Source organism: Protomyctophum parallelum, assembly GCF_964188405.1.
Source record: "Protomyctophum parallelum genome assembly, chromosome: 3".
NCBI classification, from domain to species: Eukaryota; Metazoa; Chordata; class Actinopteri; order Myctophiformes; family Myctophidae; genus Protomyctophum; species Protomyctophum parallelum.
In genome coordinates, this window is record NC_139698.1 from 21,491,905 (window position 1) to 21,516,530 (window position 24,626).

Here is a 24,626-nt window from a genome sequence, read left to right on the forward strand (position 1 = left end):
TAAACTAAGTATGCACCCTAACCTCCCACGGGGCAGCACACCTAAACCTAACCTTAACCCATGTCTAACCAATGACTATAGTCTAAACTAAGTATGCACCCTAACCTCCCACGGGGCAGCACACCTAAACCTAACCTTAACCCATGTCTAACCAATGACTATAGTCTAAACTAAGTATGCACCCTAACCTCCCATGGGGCAGCACACCTAAACCTAACCTTAACCCATGTCTAACCAATGACTATAGTCTAAACTAAGTATGCACCCTAACCTCCCACGGGGCAGCACACCTAAACCTAACCTTAACCCATGTCTAACCAATGACTATAGTCTAAACTAAGTATGCACCCTAACCTCCCACGGGGCAGCACACCTAAACCTAACCTTAACCCATGTCTAAACCAATGACTATAGTCTAAACTAAGTATGCACCCCGGGTGCATGCAGCTCTCTGATAGGGAGCACAATGCGAGTATATACCTCCGAGCCAAGAATGATTCTGCAAGCTTGTTTCTGGACTCTTTCCATGATTTTTTCAGTCTGGCTGGCAGTCAGAGGAACCGTTGCCAGACTGGGACTGCAACCAATTCAGGGGTCTTGGACCTCAAATTTGTTCAGGCGACAGGGGACAAAGAGCTTTCTATTGGCTGAGGTCGATATAATAATGGTATTTTGGTTTGCTAAGTTTAATTAAAACTATATCTGGGATTTGATTCGAATACATTTTAATTTAATTTGGAAACAGATGAGTATAAAGGCCTGTTTGCAGTGCAGGTGACCACCGAAAACGACATGGTGTCGCACAGCACGTCTCTGTGTTTTTACCTCTTCACCCCAAACACTGGACTATGCAGCAAGTCTCTGTGTTTTTACCTCTTCACCCCAAACACTGGACTATGCAGCACGTCTGTGTTTTTACCTCTTCACCCCAAAAACTGGACTATGCAGCACGTCTGTGTTTTTACTCTTCACCCCAAACACTGGACTATGCAGCACGTCTCTGTGTTTTTACCTCTTCACCCCAAACACTGGACTATGCAGCAAGTCTCTGTGTTTTTACCTGTTCACCCAAACACTGGACTATGCAGCAAGTCTCTGTGTTTTTACTCTTCACCCCAAACACTGGACTATGCAGCACGTCTCTGTGTTTTTACCTGTTCACCCCAAAAACTGGACTATGCAGCACGTCTCTGTGTTTTTACCTCTTCACCCCAAACACTGGACTATGCAGCACGTCTCTGTGTTTTTACCTGTTCACCCCAAAAACTGGACTATGCAGCACGTCTGTGTTTTTACCTCTTCACCCCAAAAACTGGACTATGCAGCACGTCTGTGTTTTTACCTCTTCACCCCAAAAACTGGACTATGCAGCACGTCTCTGTGTTTTTACCTGTTCACCCCAAAAACTGGACTATGCAGCACGTCTCTGTGTTTTTACCTCTTCACCCCAAACACTGGACTATGCAGCACGTCTGTGTTTTTACCTCTTCACCCCAAAAACTGGACTATGCAGCACGTCTCTGTGTTTTTACCTGTTCACCCCAAAAACTGGACTATGCAGCACGTCTCTGTGTTTTTACCTCTTCACCCCAAACACTGGACTATGCAGCACGTCTCTGTGTTTTTACCTCTTCACCCCAAAAACTGGACTATGAATAGGCCTTTAAGTCACAAGTGTCTCACATCATGCATTGTAAATTGTGAGGTGAATGTAACAATTTCTGCGCTGGGCTATAAGGGCCGAATCGGCCGATTCATTCTTCTGTTTTACCGCTGTATAGTGACGAAATGATTTCGGCTCGTCAGAAATTTCCCAGTAGCACCGAAGAGCCGACTTTGGGACGGTACCCGCCCCCCCGAACCTCAAATGATGTCACATTGTAGGCTCTACAGAGCCGAACCGACTTTTATTCGGCTCTAAAATAGGAGTATGAATCGCGCCTATAAGCCCTCAATCTCTCGAGATCCCAACAACACACCCCTGGGCTGGACTATGACGGGGATCTGTAAGAGCCACGTCATATAACACCAGAGAGTGAGAGACGGGGAAAGAGAGAGAGAGAGAAAGACACAGACAGAGAGAGAGAGACAAAGACACAGAGAGAGATATAGAAAATGAGAAATGACAGAAAAACAGATAGAGATAGACAGTGGATCAGCTCTCCTGCCTTAACTGCAGAGGTATGGATACTCTCTGGGGAATATGAGAGAGAGATAGAGAGAGGGAGAGAGGGAGAGAGGGAGAGAGAGAGAGAGAGAGAGAGAGAGAGAGAGAGAGAGAGGCATTGAAAGAGACAGGGACAGACAGACATACTGACTGGCGTAATGATACGTTTCCTGAGGAGAGAAATAAGTAGGGCTATGGAAATAAAGAAAGGACAGAGAAATAGAGGAGTAGGAGAAGGAGTGAATGGAGGGTGAGGCAGAGGAGGCCTGTGTGTGTGTGTGTGTGTGTGTGTGTGTGTGTGTGCAGTGAAAGTAGCATATTCTTTTATTTTTAGAACGGCGCCCCCATTGGGTCTTTGAACTGTAATGGCTTTGGCAAAACAATCCCGCCCATATGCCAATAAACCTCCTGCCAGCAGACAAGGAGAACAGGGTGGGGGAGAGACACAGAGACAGGGCGAGAGAGAGAGAGAGAGAGAGAGAGAGACAGAGAGAGAGAGAGAGAGAGAGAGAGAGAGAGAGAGAGAGAGAGAGAGAGAGAGAGAGAGAAGAGAGAGAGAGAGAGAGAGAGAGAGAGAGAGAAAGCAGACAGCGGTTTGTGGGACAAAAAAATTGAGATAAAGAGAAGAGAGAATACTGACTAATGAAGGCAGAAGGTGAAAAACATGTGAGAGAGAGGTGGACAATCGACCCTAGTGTCTCTCTGTCAGAGAGAGAGAGAGAGAGAGAGAGAGATAAGGCTGTAATGCAAATATCCACAACATCACTCCGCGTCAATTATCCCTGTGATGTTGTGGATATTTGCATTTGAGAGACACTGTGAGACTGTGAAAGAGAGTGCCAGGGGTTAAAGAAGCAAGCACTGCGAGTATAGACAACCCACTGCAGGCACTATATGTTATATTAACACTGACACAATAGCACAGAGGAGCCTCCAACGTACGCACACACACACACACACACACGTGTGCTGGATACACAACAATGCGCACACATGCACGGAGGCATGCCAATGCCAATCCCGACACACGTGTGGTTTCTCTCTCTCACACACACACACACACACACACACACACACACACACACACACACACACACACACAGACCCCCATCCACATATCTGCAAGCATGCCGCAGTGCATGCTGGGATATTAGCGGTGACATTGAGACCCAGTCTGGACCGAGCCAGCAGAGGTGTCCGTCCGTCTGTCCGTCCGTCTGTCCGTCCGTCCGTCCGTCCGTCTGTCCGTCTGTCTGTCTGTCTGTCTGACGCCAGCAGGACATGCAGCACGAGAGACGCTACCAATGGACTGATGGTACAAGAGATACATACAGAGACACAGAGAGAGAGAGAGAGAGAGACAGAGACACAGAGAGAGAGAGAGAGAGAGAGAGAGACAGAGAGATAAAAAGGTAGACGTGAAAAGGAACAGACAGCAGGTGACAGAAAGAGGAAGGTATAAAAGGAATAGTAGAAAGTCACAGAACGAGAGGAGGAGGAGGAGGAGAGAGGAATAAAAACAAACAGAAGAGTGTGGGGGTGGGCTGCAGGGCTGGGGTGGAGTGGGGTGGGGGGGCTTGTCTCTGGGCAAAGAATTCCATGAGAGGGGCGCGGGCCGCGGGGCGGGGATACCAGCGGAATGAGCAGGGGGGGGAAGACATAATGGGAGGACAGATGTGGGGATGGATTTGAAAAGGAGGACGGGAGAGGAGAGAGCAGAGGGAGAAGGAGACAGTGAACCGAGGGATATGGCTGCATTGAAAGGAGGTGGAAAAGGGAAGGAAGCAAGGCCCGTAGGGGAGGGGGAGGGGAGAGGAGGAGAGAAGGGCAGCATATCTGAGGGACTGAAAGCCAGGGAGAGATACAGACCAAAAACCATGAGTCACTGTGGTCAATGTCGGTCAGCCTGCAGTCTGAAAAGGTGAGCGTGAATGAATTTGCCCAAAAAAAAGTGTTTCATTATTAATGCATTATCGCCACCGAGCTGGCAGCTATAGACTCTTAAACGAAGTAGAACTTTTTTTTTCTGAAGCAACACAAAGTTCTCTCTCGTTCTCAGAACGTCATTCCCGATCTCCACGGCCAAACTGCACGTACAGTTCTGCCCCGCAAGCAACGCTCTGTGATTTTTGTTTACATCATTTGTCATCCTCGGACATGCTTTGTCAAAAGATTTGCCTCGGAAATGTCACTATTATTGCAGGCTTGAAAGACACAGCGGACAAAGTGTGCAGTGCTATCTCTCTCTCTCTCCATGGATTAATAGCCGAACAGTATATACGCTTAAGCCTTTAAGTAGCGGCGCGATTGTCCGCCACCGTAGCGATCACTTTGAATCAGTGCATCCGCGCTTACTTTCCCCACAAATCATGTATTTATTTTTTAATAAACAGAGCAATGCCTGCAAGCTATAGTTCTGCCTCACGTCTCATCCAACACGGCCCTTATGCAATAAAGCAGCCGGTAAATGTATCAATTTCTACAGTGCCTTTATCCAAATGCATTTTACTATGCGACCCCTGTTGGCTGAACAAAACATCGATATATATGTATTTGTTTTTTATGCCTGAATTGTTTAATCCAGGTTACTGGCGCTGCTATTTACGACATTCCCGCCTTTTGTTTTATGTGTTTAATCCGCCGTATTGTAATAAATAAAAATAAACTCTGTCTTTGCCGCGGAGATAGAGACTCGATGGTTTCGTTTTGATGACGAAACCGGAAATCAACACATGCTGTGGGCTGCTAGGGCTTCTGGGAAATTGAGGCCTCATTGATGCAAATGGCCTCATGGAGGCGGGTCTTGTGCTGCGTCTTCCGGGTGCACCAAGATGGCGGGTGGTGCGATCGGTTCATAACAAACCGAGGGACCTTTTTTCGCCGGATTTTCACGGATCAAAAGCCCAAATAATTCAGCGTATGCTCTAAAGGTAATACAACAATCTCGGCAGCGTAGGGTATTTGATTAAAATGCGGGTTACGCGTTTAAATCAGTCAAACTGTTAAAAAAACAAATACTGTACACCTTTTTTTACCATTTTACAGTGCTCAAACTGAGCGCCTGAGTAACATGGTTTGGGTATAACTACTTGGAATAAGTGGCACTCCAACTTATTCCTGCAGCAATGGAGCAACTCCATGCCGGCTCTGAAGCACTTTGTAAAGTGGGGACAGACACACTCGTTGCTCGGCTGATAGTGACAATAAGCCACTCTGACCTACTTTACTGACTTGCAGCGGTAGCTAAGCCTAGATGCCCTAAAAAGCCAACTGTTACAGTATATGCCCGCCATTCAGAAAGCATTCTCAATGGATGTGTTTCACGTGAGCTGCTGTCTGCCTGAAATATACAGCCGCCGTGGGCAGGTTCCAGAATGCCTGAGTGTTAAGTAATGTACAGTACTGTATATATGCTCCGCTTTGCTGCTTTGCTTGTGAAGCTGAAATCATTCTATATCCTCCAGCAGTGTTGTTTTCGTCGACTAATTTCGTCGACTAAAACGAATGTTCGTCGACTACCGCTTTTCACCGACTAAAACAAAATAAAAACAAAATAAAAACGAATATATGATGACTAAAACTAAGACTAAATAATATTGACAATTGACAATAAATAATAACTGATAAAAATCATCCTGACTCAAGTGGTATGGCGGAGCCCACATATACGGCTAACTATTATGACCACGTCTGCGTGGATGCTCATTGCTCACCTTATCGTTATAGTCAATATCATCATGTATTGAGTGCAAATGTTACACCCGGGAAATCGCGCGATGACAAAATATTTGCAATTCGGTTTAGTTTAATATTAAAGGAGGTAAAAATGCTGCTGCTTTCTGTTTCTTTTTGGCGAAAACAAGCTACTGTAAGTTCAACTGCCAAAAAACTATGGAACGGAGGGTCGCGGTGACATGCCATAACACTCCTGACACTAACAGGGTCAGTATAAGCCACTGTTTCACTAAACGTGGGTAACTGTCGCAGTGTCGCATATTATCTGCAATGGCTCAATATTATATTTAGGCTCACAAGCTATATAGCTTACAAACTATACTACTATATAGCTTTGTCTCGCCACAGAGAGGCAGAGGGAAAGTAGAACTTTTCTCAACTTTGCTGCACCTATTTTTTTGCTGTCTCTCTTGACCGCCTGCCGCAGTGGCGAAAGGCGGAAGACGCTCCTTGCCGCAGATGATGCATTGAACTCGCCGTATTCTCAGCTCGGGAAGTACAATACCGCTGCTGCGGTACAGTCGTCGCATAACGGTGTATACGGTATAGATGCGTATACGGTGCAGCATATATACAGTATAGGCCGCTATAGAGTCTCTCTAAATATAGGCTGACGCGCAAAAGACCAAGATAAAGTTACTATATTTACCCAGGGTAACTGGACTATAAGCTCAATAACTTGTTTACAGCCAGGCCCTGCTCATAGAACATTTCATGGTAGGGGGTTCAATGCCTTGCTCAAGGGCACTTCAACGGTGGTCATTTTAACGTGCCGTTCCGGGGATATAAGAACTAGCGACCTTCCGATATCATCAAGACCGCTCCGCAAACCATTCGGGCCACCGCTGCGGATCAAAATGTGACTCATGTTTTTTGTCGTTTTTCTTTCTGTTTATCGTGTCGTCGTGCAAAGATCAGAGATGATCAGGGCGGGGGGGGGGGGGGCGGGGGGGGGTAAGAAGAACAGAGGGGATAGAGGAGAGAGGGGAGAGAGAGAGAGAGAGAGAGAGATGCGGCAGTGGGGGAGGGAGAGGCAGAGATACCGCCCTCCGTCCCCCCCGAAACCAGCCGCAACGTCATCACCACTAGTGCAGTTTTTTCTCCTCCTCAGCCCTCCTCAGCTCTCTCACCTGCGCCTCATTCTCCTTCAGCAGGCGGCGGGTGCGCGCCCCGCCGGGGTCGTCCGTCACGTTGAGCATCACCACGCTCTTCTTCTCCCAGCCGATGAAGGAGCCGTCCGTCAGGCCCTCCACCACCTGGATGAAGTCCTGGTAGCCGTGGTGGCGCGTGGTCACCACCGAGAACGCCGTCCAGTCGTACTCCTCCAGCACCTCGGGGTATGGATGGATGGATAAGAGTTTTTTATTAAAGTGTCCTGCGTCATAAGATGCCCAGCCCGCACGGGCTTACAGGACACTCACAAAACTGTACATAATTATATAATGATACATATGCACAAATAGACAGTTACTTATGGATACATCGTTCTCCAACGTAACTGCCATGCCTTCTCTATGAATAACGTCATTACTGAACAACCAATTTAACATAAAACACTCTGGGTATGTTAATAAATATATGTTAAGTATAAGTTGAGTTTAAGTAAATGTACTTAGTAGAGATGCTCCGATAATCGTCAATCTGTGATCGGCCCTTTAGAGAAACCGATAAGTGGTATAAATGTCAATCAGATGTATATAGTGTATATCATTGTTCATCTTGGACACGGGCATAAACGTTCTCCCCACACACACACACACACACACACACACACACACACAGGAACAGTTTTGACGTGGGGTTTTGACACATAATATAATAATTTTGGGGAAAAAAACAAATCGGTATATCCGCCGATCATGTGAAAAAAAACAATCTGCGATCGATCGGGGGGATCGGGTCCCAAACGAAAAAAAAAGAAAAGAAACCTGATCGGAGCATCATCTCTAAGTATACTTCAGTCACTCTCCACCGTATACTGACCTCGAAGATGACCTCCAGCTGCAACGCCGTGGACGAGCTGAACTGCAGGAATATCGAGCCCGTCTCCTGCAACGTCACGGGGGGGGGGGGGGGGGGATGGGGCGGAGGGCGAGAGAGAGAGAGAGACAGAGAGACAGAGAGAGAGAGGAGAGCAGAAGAAGAAGTAGAACGGCACATTTCTTGAAGGATAAGCCCTTTTTCCCCCAGTTCTTTTTTTTCCGAGTGTGTGTGTGTGTGTGTGTGTGTGTGTGTGTATTTTCCTAGTCGTTGCAGTCATGCGCGATGGGGTTCAGCGATAACAAGGTCTCTGTCATTCCGTATAGAACGTCGTCGGCAGGCTTATCGGTATCCACCCCTATCCGCGCGGCGGCCCGTGACGGGATCACACCTGACAGACCCTTATGAAGTGTTTTCCCAACAACACGTCCTGTCAACACTGTCACAGCAGCACACCCGACACTTCCAGTATATAGGCCCTGTGCGAATAATCCTCACTGTCAAGGCTGAGACCTTAGCATATTCCATCTTTTTCTTTTCTTTTTCTTTTTTACATTTTCATAAATAATCCACAGGCTGAAAGTGGTTAAGAGTCTGTCTGTGAGTTTTATAAATGTTTTAACCGATGAAAATGGTTGAACGAGAACTAATTACTATATGAATAATAACTAGGCCTATATAATACGTCTGGATCCACCAGAAGACAGATCCTTTAATTCCCAAAAATTAATGTTTTTTGGACATACAAAGCCGGACCTCGACGACGCGCAACACTTCACAAAATCCTTTTTATCCATTTTATCCCTTTTGGTGTTTTAAGCAGTATGTTGTATACGTTAAATTAAAGTTTGTCATGTTTGCAAATCAATAATATAAATCAGTATTCTGATATTAACCTGCGGGCCGAATTAAGTGAAGGTGGGGGCCGCATGTGGCCCCCTGGGCCACCAGTTGCCCACGTATGACCTAGACTAGAGAGTACATTAGGGTTTAAGTCAGCTGCCCCCAAACGTATTTGGCCGTGCAGGCGTGCACCCCCTCTTACCTCCTGACCTATAGCTGACGCACCCCTCAACGCTCGGTCTCGCTGTATTTGACCAAAAATGTCTCTTATACGATTATGGCAAATAATCACAGAATGTCACTGCACTATAGAGAGACATGCAGCTGCTGTATACTCCCACAGCTGCTCTATACATCTCCTTTTTTACCGGTTTGTGCCAAATAACACTATATAAAACCTCCATTACCCTTTTCATATTATGCACCACAAGGGGTGCACGCGCCACAGTTTGGGAACCCCTGGTTTGAGTGATAGAAATGCAGTGTGAGCGAGCATTGCCGTGTTGAAAGGACAGGTTTTCACACTCCTCGTAAACTTTATCGGGTATGGCCCCGTCAGATGGTCGCGACAGACGCACGGAGCAATGCATGCGCTATGTATATATATATATATATATATATATATAGCTCCATGCAATGAAACAAACTCGTGACATTCTATGACAACTGAATAGCATGACGACAAACAACTACGAAAGCACGGCCCAGGTAGGAAAAGAGAAACTCAAACTTATCCCGTTGTTTACACAAGCCAAGAGGCAAAACTTGCTCTGCACTTGGCTTGTTTACCTATACAGGAGAAAGTTCCCATCAGGCCTGCATGGTGGCAGTCAGCGCTATATACCTTCGCAACACGCGCACACAAGCTTCAAATAAGCCCAAACACACACATCGGCCGTACGTGGAGAGACTTGTTTCGATTTCCTCCGCGGTAGCCTCCGGCTTGGCCGGGGTGCTCCAGCGAAACACAATTTAGCTTGTTGTGTTTCGCGAGCGCGGGAAGCAGGCCAAGTTGTGGTCAATCGCTGTGCTAGCCCTTTTTGGTGTTAGCGTTGTTATTCTTTAGCTATTGAAAAATAGCAGATCTACAAGCTCATAGGTTGTAGGTCTGCTATTTTTGAAAAATCAAAGAACGACTGACATAGAAACATAGCTTTTTCAGAAAACTGTCAGGATGTAGAAGACATTTTTTGAATCTGATCTCAGGTCAAAATGGGCTAGTGCAGAGACTCCTTGGTTGGTCGGGGGCAGCCTGTTCAGCAGGGAGCCAACTATAGGACAGGGGTTCCCAAAGTGGGGTCCCCAGGGGGACCACCCAGGGGTCCTTGAGGGAGTTCCCAGGGCGTCCCCCATGCAACTAAATGATAGCTTGGAAAAAAATTAAATAAATATATATATATATATTTTTTTTAATTGGCTCAAAATAAGTACACCAGGGGATACATGTGGTTAACTCACAATTATGAAATTGTGATAACAAAAAAATAAATAAAAATAAAACACATCAGACCAGACATTGCCCTAAAGGATATGCATGTATTTAATCCAGTACGTCTGACCAGTAGCAGGAGTAGAACCTACTTATCCCCACCGGTCATGTTGTGGGCGTATCAAAAGCAGAGGCAACTCTTTCCCTGTGTGATTATTATAGGACGTACTTGTTACTTTGGTTTTAAGTAACAACACCCTCCTCTCTGCAGAGAAGCACAGCTCCTATAGGCTAATACCCAGACACGTTATTTAGCCAAGAAGATCCCCCAGCAGCCAATCACATCAACACGATCCCACAGCAGCCAATCACATCAATGCCGGTTATACCGCCAGGTGGCTGGAGGACTAAGGCTGCCAATACCTCCTCTGTCCTATCTCCTCTCACACCTCCTCTGTCCTATCTCCTCTCACACCTCCTCTGTCCTATCTCCTCTCACACCTCCTCTGTCCTATCTCCTCTCACACCTCGTCCGTCTCTGTCAGGTGGAAACCTTGTATCTCCAAAAAAACAAAAAACGTTATACTTTTCAGGGAATGGTGGGGAAAAGGATTTCAACTATACTTCCAAGATGGTGTTCCTATTCTGGGCAAGTCATGGAATTGTTATGGGCTTGTGTTGGTTATATTTAGATATTCTGTGCAATACTATGATTAAAAAAAAAAAAGATGTAGGCTAAGACGGCCGATACAAGGTTTCTTTGCCCCGCCCAGCGATGCTCTTATGCAACGCTACACAGCTCGCAGACCACTTAACCCATTTTGGTGTTAGCACTATGTTATGCTTTAGCTATTGAAAAATAGCAGATCTACAAGCTCATAGCGCGCTATGAACTTGTAGGTCTGCTATTTTTTGAGTTTCAGTTTTTTTTTTAACTCAAATCTTTGCTTCTGGAGAGGGTACCTGGAACAACATATTTTCAGATGGGGGTCGGCGGCCAATTACATATCATTTTTTTGGGGGTCAGAAAGATGAGGTTTTTCAGAAAAAAAATAAAAAATAAAAAATTCGACGTCAGCCCTAAATGGGTTAAACAACACTCATCCTCCTCTGGGTTTCCATTGTGTCCCGAGGCCAACATGACACGCCGACTGTGTAAACGCAGTCTCCTCCATTGCAAAGTCCCATGACCCTGCCATCGTTATCCACCTCATTGGGCTTGAAGCACCCGTGAAAACCTGCAGGGCCACAAAGGGACATAGTGAGTGTCCCAATGTGGCCTTGAGGGCGGTGAGGAGGATTGTGGGGGCGAGTGAACAGGGGAAGCTTCAAAAGAAGAGCATCAAAGAGCAGCTATATTATATTCCATTCACGGATAATGAAAAAAACTAACCGTTTAAACAGTTGTCTGCACAGTTAAACCATGCAAGTTTTTCTTCGAAGGAGCCATAAGATGCACAGATGCGAGAACATAGCACGCACACACACACACACACACACACACACACACTGGGGCATTCACTTCTAGTCTTTTTTACTAGTTGACTAGTTGCCTAGTTCACTAGTCGACTAGTAAAAATTGTTGTACATTTAAACACTGTGTACATTGGTGACTACAACTATAATCTACCTGATCTTGGGGCCTAAAAAAAAAAATCGGGAAAATAAAAATAAATAAATAAATAATTAAGAAGATTGTTTTTTTCTTATCAACTAGTCAACTAGTACCAACAAGATCGACTAGTTGCTTAATGCCCTAACACACACACACACACACACACACACACACGTCCATTACGTGGCAAAACGTTCGAGAACCACCCCCCCCCTCAATGCACCACCCATCCATCCATCCCTCCAATCGTGATCCCAGCACCACCACCACCCCCGTATACCCCCAGCCTCCCTCCCCCCTCTCCTCTCTCTCTCTCTCTCTACCTGTGGCATCCTGCCCAGCCCCGCGCCCCCTCCCACGGCCACAATGGGCAGCCCCGTCTGGGCCGAGACGAACTCCAGCATGGGGGCCAGGGGCCCCCAGGCCGTGGGCGGGGGTCTCTCCTCCTCGTAGACCAGGCCCTGGAGGGGCCGCGCCGCCAGCAGCTCGCACAGCTGGGAGAGGACCGTCTTGGGACTGCTGTCGTTCACCTGCAGGGAATCAACAATCAGAGAATTAGCTTTATTGTACACAGCTGGGAGAGGACCGTCTTGGGACTGCTGTCGTTCACCTGCTTGTAAAAAAAAAGTCTTCTGAAAGAATATATATTCAAAGATTTGCGACGCATTTTCGCGATTTAAAAAAAATAGCAGACCTAAAAAGCTATGAGCTTGTAGATCTGCTATTTTTCAATAGCTAAAGTATAACGTGATGCTTATAGTTAAAACACCAAAAGGGGTTCCCGTCCAGAATGGCGTTATTGTACAAAAGTGGGTGAAATGGGCTCTATATGTTGTGCACACGCCGTTTTGGAAAGAACTTGGGTCCCCTTCCCTATATATACTTCCTTACAATTTAGGCAGACGCTCTTAGCAATTTATGGCAATACATCATCATAAAGATATAATGGAATGTGTTACTGGCGATGATACTTAATGAAGGCTCTGGTCCATTCCAGTCAAAGTGTCGGCTCACTAGGAAGCAACTCCGCTACACCAGTGGGTCTCAAAGTGTCCCAGAGTGGGTTCAACTCCTTGACATTAAAAAGTTTGAGAGCCACTGCACACTAAATGGACTAGACAGAGCCTTAATTAGTATTATCAGCAACACCTGGAAGCTTTTACCACAAACTGTACGAGTGAAAGGTTTCCGCAGTAAATCATGTCCTCGCGTGCTTTCTCACATCAGATATTGACAAGCCTTTGCTACAACACTGTACAACTATTTATTATTATATGTTTTGCTTTAAACACCTTGCATGGGTCCTCGGAGAGAGAGAGGGTGGCGAGAGAGAGAGAGAGAGAGAGAGAGAGAGATAGAGAGATAGAGAGAGAGAGAGAGAGAGACGTTGTTTCATTCGGCAAGAAGGGGGAGGGGAGAGAGAGGATCGAGCCATGCACAGAGAGAGAGAGAGAGAGAGAGAGAGAGAGAGAGAGAGAGAGGGAATAATAAATCAATTGATTAAGTGAAATAAAGTTGCTCGAATCAAACTGAAATTGAATGGAGGGAGGGGTGGCGGAGACAGAAATACCCAAACGGAGAGAGCAATGCAGGAGAGAGAGAGAGAGAGAGAGAGAGAGAGAGAGAGAGAGAGAGAGAGAGAGAGAGAGAGAGAGAGATGCACAGGCAGTGAGGTAATTGAAACTGTACTGAAGTGATAATAGGCAATGGAACGGAACTGAAATTGAAATTGACCTGAGAGTGAGAGAAGGAGACAGCGGCAGAGAGAGGGTGAGCCTTGGAGAGAGAGAGGAAGAGAGAGAGAGAGAGAGAGAGAGAGAGAGAGAGAGAGAGAGGCCTTTTGTGTATACGTCTCGTCACAAAACGAAAAGGAGGGGGAGGGAGAGAGAGAGAGAGAGATGGATGCTCATGTTGCACACTCTCACTGCCCGCTTTCATGTTTTGGTTTGTTTGTCGGCGTCTGAGATGTATTCGTGTTGCAATTTGTACAATTTGGCGAGGTAACAGTAATCTTACCATGCCAATAAAGAGTAGCCTACTGAATTGAACAGAGAGAGAGAGAGAGAGAGAGAGAGAGAGAGACAGAGAGACAGACAGACACAGAGAGAGAGACAGAGACAGAGAGAGAGGGGGGGGGGGGGGGGGGCGAGAGACAGAAGGACAGACAGGCAGGGAGAGAAACCCATAGCAAAAAGAGGCCAACATGGCGACCAGGTGTGTCTCATAATTATTATGTGTAGGCCTACTGTTAGCTCATAGGGAAGGTGTCATGTACCGCGTTTTGCAGTGACATTGTTAGGCCAATAATACAAGCTGTTGGTCAAAGAGCGCACGCACATAACGCACGCACGTAACGCACGCACGCGCACAGCAATTCACCTCAAATAATGAGTGTGAGCATGAATAATGTATATACTATGATTATGAGTCCCCTGTCCTTCCCGGCAGGGCAGAAGCTAGGCGTCATGCGGGACGACAGCTCTAATGGTTACTCGGGACCCATAGACGGGTCATTACCATGAAGGTCTGGCTGGGGGTTCGATCCCCCGCTAGGGACAATGAGTGTCTCATCAACCAACCTGTCACAGTGTGTCCTGTCTATTCATAGCAAAGTCTGTTTAGTTTGCATTTGAGCCTGCAGACCTATACCATGTGATGAGATTTAGCTTCTCGGTCCCAAAACTCTAGAATATTTTTGTTGCCGTTTGATATTGATGTGGTGACAAATAAGAGAGATGACATCGATTCTATTGATCCCATTGTAGGCGAATCGAGAGTATAGTGACGCCTTAATTAAGTGGGGGATTCTTCCGGTTTGAATGGGAAAACATGGCACAGGCTGACTACAATAGGCCTGACGTCGATATTTATAAAATGTCTTCTAAATCAGGATTTGCTCCACATTTTCACGATTTCTTCAAAAATAGCAGACCTACAAGCTCGTAGCGCGCCACTCGGTGGCGCGCTATGAGCTTGTAGATCTGCTAAATAGCTTTCAATAGCTAAATTATAACATAATGTTTAAAACACCAAAAGGGGTTCCCGCACCAAAATGGGTTAACGGTTTAAGCTGTTGTCGACTCCGGACTAAAGATTTTACAAACCCAAAAAAACAAACATCTGTATAGTTCCTCTGGGAATATACCGTTACTTTTTGAGAAAACGGTGATCTTCACTGCCCTGCACATGGAGGAAGCCCCTTCTCTGAGCCATACAGTAATAGCAGAGGCTCCTCCAAGCGGGACTAAGCGCCGAGTGTGAAATCCATTGGATGAATGGATTCCCAGGATGTGTGAAGGACAGGCCAGACACAAGACACATTCCTGGGATTTATAGATACGCTTTCCTTGGGGTGGGGGAAACGGATGGGACACTTGGATCCTGTCCTGCAGAATAATGTAAGCAGTGATGACCCATGATGCCACCGTCTATTACAGTAGATCTATGGTTGACAGTTTCAACCGTTTTTCTTTTCATATCAAGGTCCATTATTTATTTCCACGCATTTGAGGACCACCGTTTCATGAGATTTAGTCTCTCTCAGAATCCATGAAGACTTTCAAATAATTACTATTGGCCAGGAAAGCTAATAATGTGGCGGCAAGTGTCCTGTTTTGTGCTTCTATATTTCTATAAACCCCCCCACCCCCTCTCTCTCTCTCTGTGAAAGTGGTCGTGAAGTGGTCCTTTAGCCATCTTATTGAGAGAAAAAAAAAGGTCCTACGTTTTGGTGACTCATACGGTCTTTCTATGTGAGGTGTATCCTTGTTCTTTTCATTTAATTTTCAGTTATTTTCATGTTGTGGTTTGCACTAAACGGAATTTCGTTGTATGTCTCATACAGTGACAATAAAGATCTGATCTTATATCTTCCCCACCCATTCTGGGCGGGAACCCCTTTTGGTGTTTTAACCCATTCTGACCTGAGATCAGATTCATACGAGGTTTCCACTGGACACACACTGGTCTGATTAACCCATTCTGACCTGAGATCAGATTCTAAAAGTGTCAGTCGTTCTTCGATTTTTCAAAAATAGCAGACCTACAAGCTCGTAGCGCGCCACTCGGTGGCGCGCTATGAGCTTGTAGATCTGCTATTTTTCAATAGCTAAAGCATAACATGATGCTGACACCAAAATGGGTTCCCGTTCAGAATGGGTTAAGCAATTATGGTATACTTTATAGCTATTGAAAAATAGCAGATCCATACAAGCTCATCGCTACGAGCTTGTATTTAGGTCTGCTATTTTTTGAAAAATCGTGAAAATGTGGTGGAAATCATTGAATATATATACATTCTTTCAGAACGTTTTTTAATTAATATATTGCTTCTGGGGGGGGGGGGGGGGGGTCCCTGGATCAACAAATATTCAGACGCGGGTCGGCGGGCAATTACATATAGGGGGGGGGGGGGTCCTTGACATGAAAATGTTTGAGAACCCACTGACACAGAAACATGAAAACCGTCAGGATTTAGAACGCATTTTGTAGAATCGTCCTCAGGTCGAGGTGGGTTAACCCATTCTTGACGGGAACCCCTTTTGGTGTTAGCATTATGCTATGCTTTAGCTATTGAAAAATAGCAGACCTACAAGCTCATAGCGCGCCACCGAGTAGCGCGCTACGAGCTTGTAGGTCTGCTATTTTTGAAAAATCGTGAAAATATTTATTTAGGATTTAGAATATATATTTTTTTAATTTTGAGGTCAGGCCTATTAAACATAAATGAAAAAGTAAATCGCAAAAAACATCACCACACGTATATCAGGACAATAAAAGTCGTCCAGAACCAAAGCACAACTGTGACAGTGTGACCCCACCCTGTCACTGTTTGCGGGGGTACATGCCTTTCAGTAGCGCGCACTGTTAGAGTATGCCAAAACAACTAAGCAAGCAGCAAACGGATCACACACTGCATGCTCTCATCACATTCCTGTCACTTTAAGCAGCTGAACACTATTTGGGCCAAACCAACTCCCCCCTCTAGGGAGGGGGAGGGTTGCCTGTCACCGAGGGACATGGAAGTGTAAAAGGACCTTTGGAAAACTAAAAAAGACTTTGAAGTAGAAGAGCTACAGGCTCGACTGAAATGTGAATATATGTTATTTGTTACTATTATTGCACTTGGGAGAATAAAACGTGTTGAAACTCTGCCCAGCTGTGTTGCCTTGCCATCCTTAATGTTCATACGACCCTGGCCTGAGACAGGGTGTGACAACAACGGTGACCACCGGCGGCCCCCTTTACCTGTAGCCAGATGACGTTGGCCGAGCCCCACTGGGTGACCACGCTGTCGCCCAGGGAGCTGTGCACGCGGCCGAAGCCCGGGTAGAGCACGCGGCCGCCGCCCGGCCCGCCCGCCACCGCCGCCTCGGGCTGCGCCGCCGTGGCGCCCGCGTGGATGACGGCGATGTTGAAGTTCATGGTGGTCCCGGCGTCGCGCTCCCGCGGGCTCGGACGCAGCAGCAGGTGGGGGGAGGAGTCGGCCGGGGCGGGGAGGCCCGCCCACTCCGCCAGGGCCAATAGGAGAGAGAGCGTGGGTATGGCGACCATAGCAAACCGACCCACCTCCGCCGCCGCTGGAGGAGGAGGAGGAGGAGCAGGGGGAGGAGGGGCTGGGTGTGTGAAGCACTCGCTTGAGAGAGGGTGCCTGGTGGAGGACGCACACACACACACACACACACACACACACACACACACACACACAGTTATAACTAAGTCAGCAAAATGAGTTAATATACAATAACAATACATAATCTGCTCAACCACTTCAAACGAGTAGTTCACCCCCCAAAAATAAATAAATACATTTCGACTATAAATTACCCACACACACCCCATGAAGCCTTGAATTCAAAGAGATTTATTTATTTTTGTCATACCGAGACAATAATTTGATTTGACCCGCCCCCTCTAGACCAGAAACCTATGACACGTTAGGTCAGGCGAGACAGAAAGACATGACATGTCTATGGTAGATTGTTATGAACACAAACACTTTGCAAGATAGAAAGAGGATAATTCAAGCTTTTCGTACAGCTGCAATGTTGGGCGAGTTTGACGTCATTTAATTAATACAATCAGATGGGCATGGGCGGAGCTTGAGGGGGTTTTGGGGGTGCACTGCAAAAAAAAAAATGTTTTTTTTTCTTTTTTTTTTACTTAACTTCTGGCTTCTGACTGTAGTTTGTAATCATCTCTCTTATCATGATATGATGACTCGCTGTATGGCTGTAGTGCATGTGTGTATGTGTGTGAGCTGCTGTACTACCTAAATAACACATTTTTAGGGGTTAGGGCATTGTAAAAACGCTAAAATAATAAAATAAAGGTAAAAAAAAATCGGGTGTCGTTGGCCAAGCAGTCGCACCCCCAGGCGTCAAGTTCAAGCTCCGCCTATGAGTACGGGCTGTCAGCGGCAAATTGCACCTAGTCACCACCCTGCCATTAGTTTAAGAGCAAGATGGGGCCACGCTCTGCAAATGTCAAATACTGAGCAGACACATCAAATCACAACACATTATCGGCTCAGGAATGCGACAAAAACCCCAAAAATCTCCACGAATTTCAAGTCTTTTCATGAGTCACGGGCTGAGTCATGTATAGACATTAAGTCATCTTGTGGGTGAACCATTAAATACTACTTCAACACTAATTTGTTTTTCTGTTCAGTACGGTGAAATAAACGACCTCTCCTCCGCTAACCGAGCACTTTGACGAGCAGAATAAAAAGCAGTGTGAAACAGCAGCCTCTCACTCAGCCCCACTGCGCTGCTGGTGTGTGAGTTTCAGTGCAAAGCTCTGGGTCGGGTGACCTTCTCCAAGGCACACACACAAGGACAAAGTGAACGCACCAGTGATTGCCAGCACTTGATAGCCAATGAAAGACATTCCGTGTCCAACACCTCAGTGACTAGATAAGACATCAGGGGAATTGTAGTTCCAAAGGGCACTACAGTGACTACTACAGCCCTTTTGGACACAAGTGTTGCACTGGTGCAAGGAAGCTCTTAGAAGGAAGTGAAATGGTCACGTGACTGGGCTGCGCCATGACACTTTCATGGACACTTTCATGGGAGCCAAGGGGTGCTCAAGTCAGTCTTCAACAGTGTACGGGAACCCGAGGGTGTCCTCAGAATTCCTAGTGTCATAGGAAACTTTTTCTTTTTTTATAACCCACACAACGCTGCGAGGTGTTGTGAGCATGTAAAAAAAGACCAGACCAAGTACAGTAGGCGTAGTAGGTCTACAAGTATTGTACAGTACAGTACAGTACAGTACAGTACAGTACAGTACAGTACAGTACAGTACAGTACAGTACAGTACAGTACAGTACAGTACAGTACAGTACGTGAAAATCCACATGATGAGTCCAACACTGATGCTAGAGCTGTCAAACAAGTTTATGAAGATCTGTGAAAAGGTGTAATATGCAACACAATGTTATACAACATAGTGGAAGTCCCTGCTTCATCTCCCTCTCAGCTAAGGGGTCCTTGTAGCGGAGGACACACGTTGAAGACCCCTGGTGTGCAGGGGAAAAGGAACAGACCGATTACAGAGCCAAAAGGTCAAGTTTACAAGGTATTGACCTGACTACACATTTTACATGAATCCAATCCATGTAGTGGGGGGTCCTTGCTTCATCTATCTTTTCGGGGGCGTCCTTGGGCTGAAAGGCGTTGAAGATATGTTCTAGGCTTTCAGATACATGGATACCTTTATTTGCCAATGTGTTTACACACATAGGAATTGGTTTTGACGTCAACATGTGTGCGTTCAATTATTTTTTCACAAAAAACACAACAACCAACAGACACAAGACAACAGCGTGCAGGGAAAATAAATATGAAATGCAGAGTTATAGTTCATAGTGCAATATATGTGCCGGTGTCAATATAGGGGGCAGGGTAGCCGCAATTTGCAAATCTGACTTGCAATACCCTCCATTGACTCCCTACCCATCCGATTTCCATCTGCGATCTGCTTGTATTAAACAACGTTAGACTCACCAATATTGCAGCTCTAGGCCAAGCTTGAATTATCCTCATTCAATCTGCCGAGCTTTTGTTTCATAAAAATCCACCGACATGTTATGAGCTACTTTCTGTCAAGAAATTATCTGCACTCATTTTTATTAACAGCTCGCACTGCTGCCTCCTGCATTATGTGCAAATGCAAAACAGGTGATACGTAGGGCCGTTCAGTGACTTACGAGTGCTTCCAAACTCCAGCACTTAGAAAAAAAAATATATATATAAAAATATCACCTGCACATAATGTATTGACAGAAAGTAGCTCATAACATGTCTACGGTGGCAGATTGAAAGAGGATAATTCGAGATTGGCCTAGAGCTGCAATGTTGGTGAGTTAAACGGCATTTGATACAAGCAGATCGCAGATGAAAATTGGATGAGTGGGGAGTCAATGGAGGGTATTGCAACTCTAGATTCATCCCATTATAAAAAAATCAAGAGTTGCAAATTGCGGCTAGGGGGCAGGGGTGGAAGGGAAGCCAGAGTCATTGAGCAGCCTGGCAGCTGAGGGGAAAACACTTGACTCTAGAGAGAGAGAGAGAGAGATGTGTGTGTGTGTGTGTGTGTGTGTGTGTGTGTGTGTGTGTGTGTGTGTGTGTGTGTGTGTGTGTGTGTGTGTGTGTGTGTGTGTGTGTGTGTGTGTGTGTGTGTGTGTGTGTGTGTGTGTGTGTGTGTGTGTGTGTGTGTGTGTGTGTGTGCGTGCGTGCGACTCTGTCCAGGGAAAATCTTGCAAACCACCGCAGTGCCAAATTTCCTGTGCACAAAGACGTCACCATCTTCTCACTCTCAATTGTAGGTTACTATAGACGCCCCGAGTTTCATGAATATCTTACAATAAATGCACGTACAGTACGTACAGTACATACAGTACGTGTGTACATCTGTAACTCAAGAACCATTCTCCCCAACTAATTCAAGTACGCTACCACAGGGAGTGCAGTGCCCGTCAGATAAACTGTAAAATTGTCCAGTACATGCCAGTGGACCTAATGAGCCCAACTTATGTCCCCACACCTGTGCAATTTCCAGGCTCTGCCTGAGCCAATTGATTGCCATGGCAACCCCAGCCTAATTCCCCACACCTGCCATTTGATTACCTAGTCAGTCTGCACTCTTCAGACATTCTCCATAGACGTTTACCACTGCATAAGGACTTACAGAGCCAGACAGACAGTTAAAGGCGTGAAACGGAAATGGTGGACATTTTATTTTGAAGTTTCAGACGGTTTTAAGTTGAGACACCACTCTGAGGTTTCTGAACCAATCAGAGCGTCGCGTCCCTTCAGGCGATGGGATTAGGGATGTCAGTAACGGATAGTTTCCCAGCCGGTTAGCCGATATGATTAACCGGGTCATTAACGGATAGTGGTTGATTTTTTTTTTTTTTTAATAGGCTACCCCAAATGTAATATGCATGTATAGGCTACATAATTAAAGTTGGTAGACGAATGGTATACATTTATTGTCTCCACCAGGCCGAAGGCATGTGGGGAGAGTATGTTTTGCACCCCGTACGTCCGCGTGTCCGTCCGTGTGTCCGTGTGTCCGTGAACAGCTAATCTCGGCCACCGTTAACCCGGTCGATGCCATATTTTGCACACACACTCCCTGGATGCCAACCATGAACCTCTGCCCCAAACTTTCCAGAACGGCCTGTTATAGCGCCACCAGGAGGCCGCTTTGTGCAAAACAAGTTTTTCGATGCCATATTTTGCACACACACTCCCTGGATGCCAACCATGAACCACTGCCCCAAACTTTCCAGAACGGCCTGTTATAGCGCCACCAGGAGGCCGCTTTGTGCAAAACAAGTTTTTGCACAGTACACCTACAGATTTTGTCCAAACATCACGCAAATTGGTACACAGTCTCTCTAGAGCCATTCAACGAAACGGGTCTTTCAGATTTATCAGACTCCATCCTGATTGGTTAAGATTGGCTTCCAAAGTTCACAGGAGTGCTCAGTTTCAAACAAAATGCTGCAAATCATGAACACATCGCGTGATTTCCGTGAAATTGTGCACCCACATTCCCACTAGGCCGAGGACGAAATGCCACATGAACAATTTCAACTCAGCCTCAAGGTGGCGCTATAACTGGCCGAAAAGTGTTTTTACCTCTAACTGCACGGATCTGTGGATAACCTGGTGGAGACCTGTGCCCGGAAGGGCACTTTTTCTAGTTTATGCTCCTTTTTAAAAGACAAACAAAAAAGCAACATTTGATTTAACAATATAAATAAAATGTTGTCAATAAACATCGCATCGCATCTGCATGATGCTGATGCATGCATCTGCGCGTCTACAGTACAGAGGTCCGCCAGTTCTAGTCCAAAACATAAATAAATCCAGTCCAGATCTGAGCAACCTATAAAGCCACTGGACCGCATGGGCTAAGCCTTTTTTATTATTAAGGAAGATCAGTATGCATGTCACCGTGTTCGGTTTGTTGACTTTTCGCTGACGAGAAAACCCTCAAACATGGATAGCACATGGCTAACTTTTGATAGCCGTAAGCCGTGCCAGTGTGTAGACGGATAGGAGGAGAAGGAGGAGGAAGCGGCAAATGGCCAATAATGGATTTAATAATGTAGGTCTCTGCATTGATACGGTCGACATGTGTTAATCTCGTCTCGCTGTCACTCGCTTACATACACGCAAAGCTACCGTTGTAACTTGTAGCCAACTAGCCATTGAAGTACAACAGAAAACGGGGACATTGAGGGGGCAGAAAACAGAGCCCGAGCACTGTTCATACAGCCTGGAGTGTGACAAGCTGGGCGGCGCAAATAGCAATTTTAGGCATGTGTGCAACATGACAACTGTTTTAAAGTATTGTACAGTGACAACTACAGTCTCTGTAATGTTTTATGTTGTACTATTACTAAAAACGATCTAAAATAAAGCGATTTAAGATCAGAACACGCATTTATTATTATGCAAATTAACCGTTAAAGCTGATACAAATATCCGGATGTTTCTTAACGGTCGGCTAACCGGTTAGCCGGTTAACCCCCTGACATCCCTAGATGGGATGGTAGCCAGGGACGGTAGCTACAGTATATTACACCAGGACGCATGGAGTGTGTTTGTTTACAAGTCAGATAGTCGGCCAGCTGTACCAGTTTGCTGTTATGAGACTTCTTTCTACCCTGTAATGTTTTACACATACATATTGTAGGCTCATAATGATGACCACGGATGTGGTCTAAAAGTGTGAACAATATATTTTTAATTTCACTATGCCTTAACGGATATAACAGGTATTGCATACTAGGGTGGGGTATGCATTCACCATTTTCATTGTTCCCAACATTCATCGTTCCCAACAGGTCTAGTTGAACCAATGATAAGTAGCCTATAGATCTTGAACATACAAGGTTTCTGTGCACCCGACCGAGACATCCAAAGTGATATTCATCCCACATTAGCCCCTTACAATGCCCACACTCAGAAATGATTCACCCCAAGCACTATGCAATAGCCCCTTACAATGCCCACACTCAGAAATGATTCACCCCAAGCACTATGCAATAGCCCCTTACAATGCCCACACTCAGAAATGATTCACCCCAAACACTATGCAATAGCCCCTTACAATGCCCACACTCAGAAATGATTCACCCCAAACACTATGCGATAGCCCCTTACAATGCCCACACTCAGAAATGATTCACCCGAAGCACTATTCAATAGCCCCTTACAATGTCCATACACTCGGAAATAATATGTGCAATTTACCTGCCACTGACTCATTTAAAGGACCACTTCACCACTATTCAACCTATCTTCATATAATAGGTCCTCACTAATAATCATGAAAAATGGCACGATTTTTTCCTACTCAGTCTATGTCTCATAGGAGGCTGTGGGCAGTTTAGAAACCGTCTTCCAGTGACATCATCATTAGGCAGATTTTTTTTTAAACAATATTTTTTTACAAAAATGTTTAGATTTTCATTATCGTGAGAACGATGGCTTCCATTTTCACATTGCAACTTTTCAGGACTAGAAAGCCTGCAGTTTCTACATCGATGATGTCACTGAAAGACAGTTTCCACAGCCCTCCTATGAGACACAGACCGAGTAGAAACAAATTGCGCCATTTTTTCATGATTATTAGTGAGGACCTATTATATGAAGCTAGGTTGAAAAGTGGTGAAGTGGTCCTTTAACAGAATGATAAAGACTGTTTTCCTGTGTTCTCCCCTAAATTATGTTTAAATGTGTCCACATTTGACTGAGGGACTGCCATTGGATTTTTTTAGAATTGTCATTTTTTTCCATGTCATATGAAAGCACGGAATCATAGCTTCAAATTGACATTGGTTGTTCAGTTTGACCCACCAGTTTTGGAGATATGGCTTATAGAGTAATGTCTTGCGGAGAAACAGCGAGTTAAGAAAACAGGCTTGAAAGGTTCACTTCTGTAGTCTCTAACATTACACCTATAGCTACATGTTTAAGCATTTATTTCATATTTACATGTCCATTTCAGCTCTGACACTTATTTCAGACATGCTCTCGTATGTGAAGAGTCTGCCTGTGCTATTAACTCAGAAAAGAAAAAAAAATCTCTTTAAATTAAAAGCTGGAATTTGCGCGATGTCAGTCAAATCTGGTCACAAATTATTACGTGTTAATAAGGTCACAATTGGGTTAAACTCTCACCTTTATTATTTGGGTTAAGTAGGTCATGTTGTTTGGAAGGTGTTTGACGTGTCTTGTTGCCACAGTGTTTCCTGAATCTGGGCATGAGTGGCAAAGGACCAGAATGGAGGTTTGGTCTCCCTTATATGGGGCCGGACAAATTGGGGGAAC

The 24,626-nt window shown here is 45.5% G+C and overlaps 1 protein-coding gene across 1 annotated transcript in view; it reads right to left on the reverse strand.

Annotated features, from left to right (window-relative positions):
- Positions 1 to 17,322, reverse strand: part of grin2db (glutamate receptor, ionotropic, N-methyl D-aspartate 2D, b) — a gene marked incomplete at both ends in the record, with an annotated part of 178,756 nt that extends 161,434 nt beyond the window's left edge. Inside the window, 4 exon segments of the mRNA XM_083760374.1 lie at positions 7,033 to 7,233; positions 7,886 to 7,951; positions 12,093 to 12,299; positions 17,017 to 17,322. Coding sequence (XP_083616500.1) covers positions 7,033 to 7,233; positions 7,886 to 7,951; positions 12,093 to 12,299; positions 17,017 to 17,322 — 780 coding nt within the window.
- Positions 17,323 to 24,626: the final 7,304 nt, after the last annotated feature.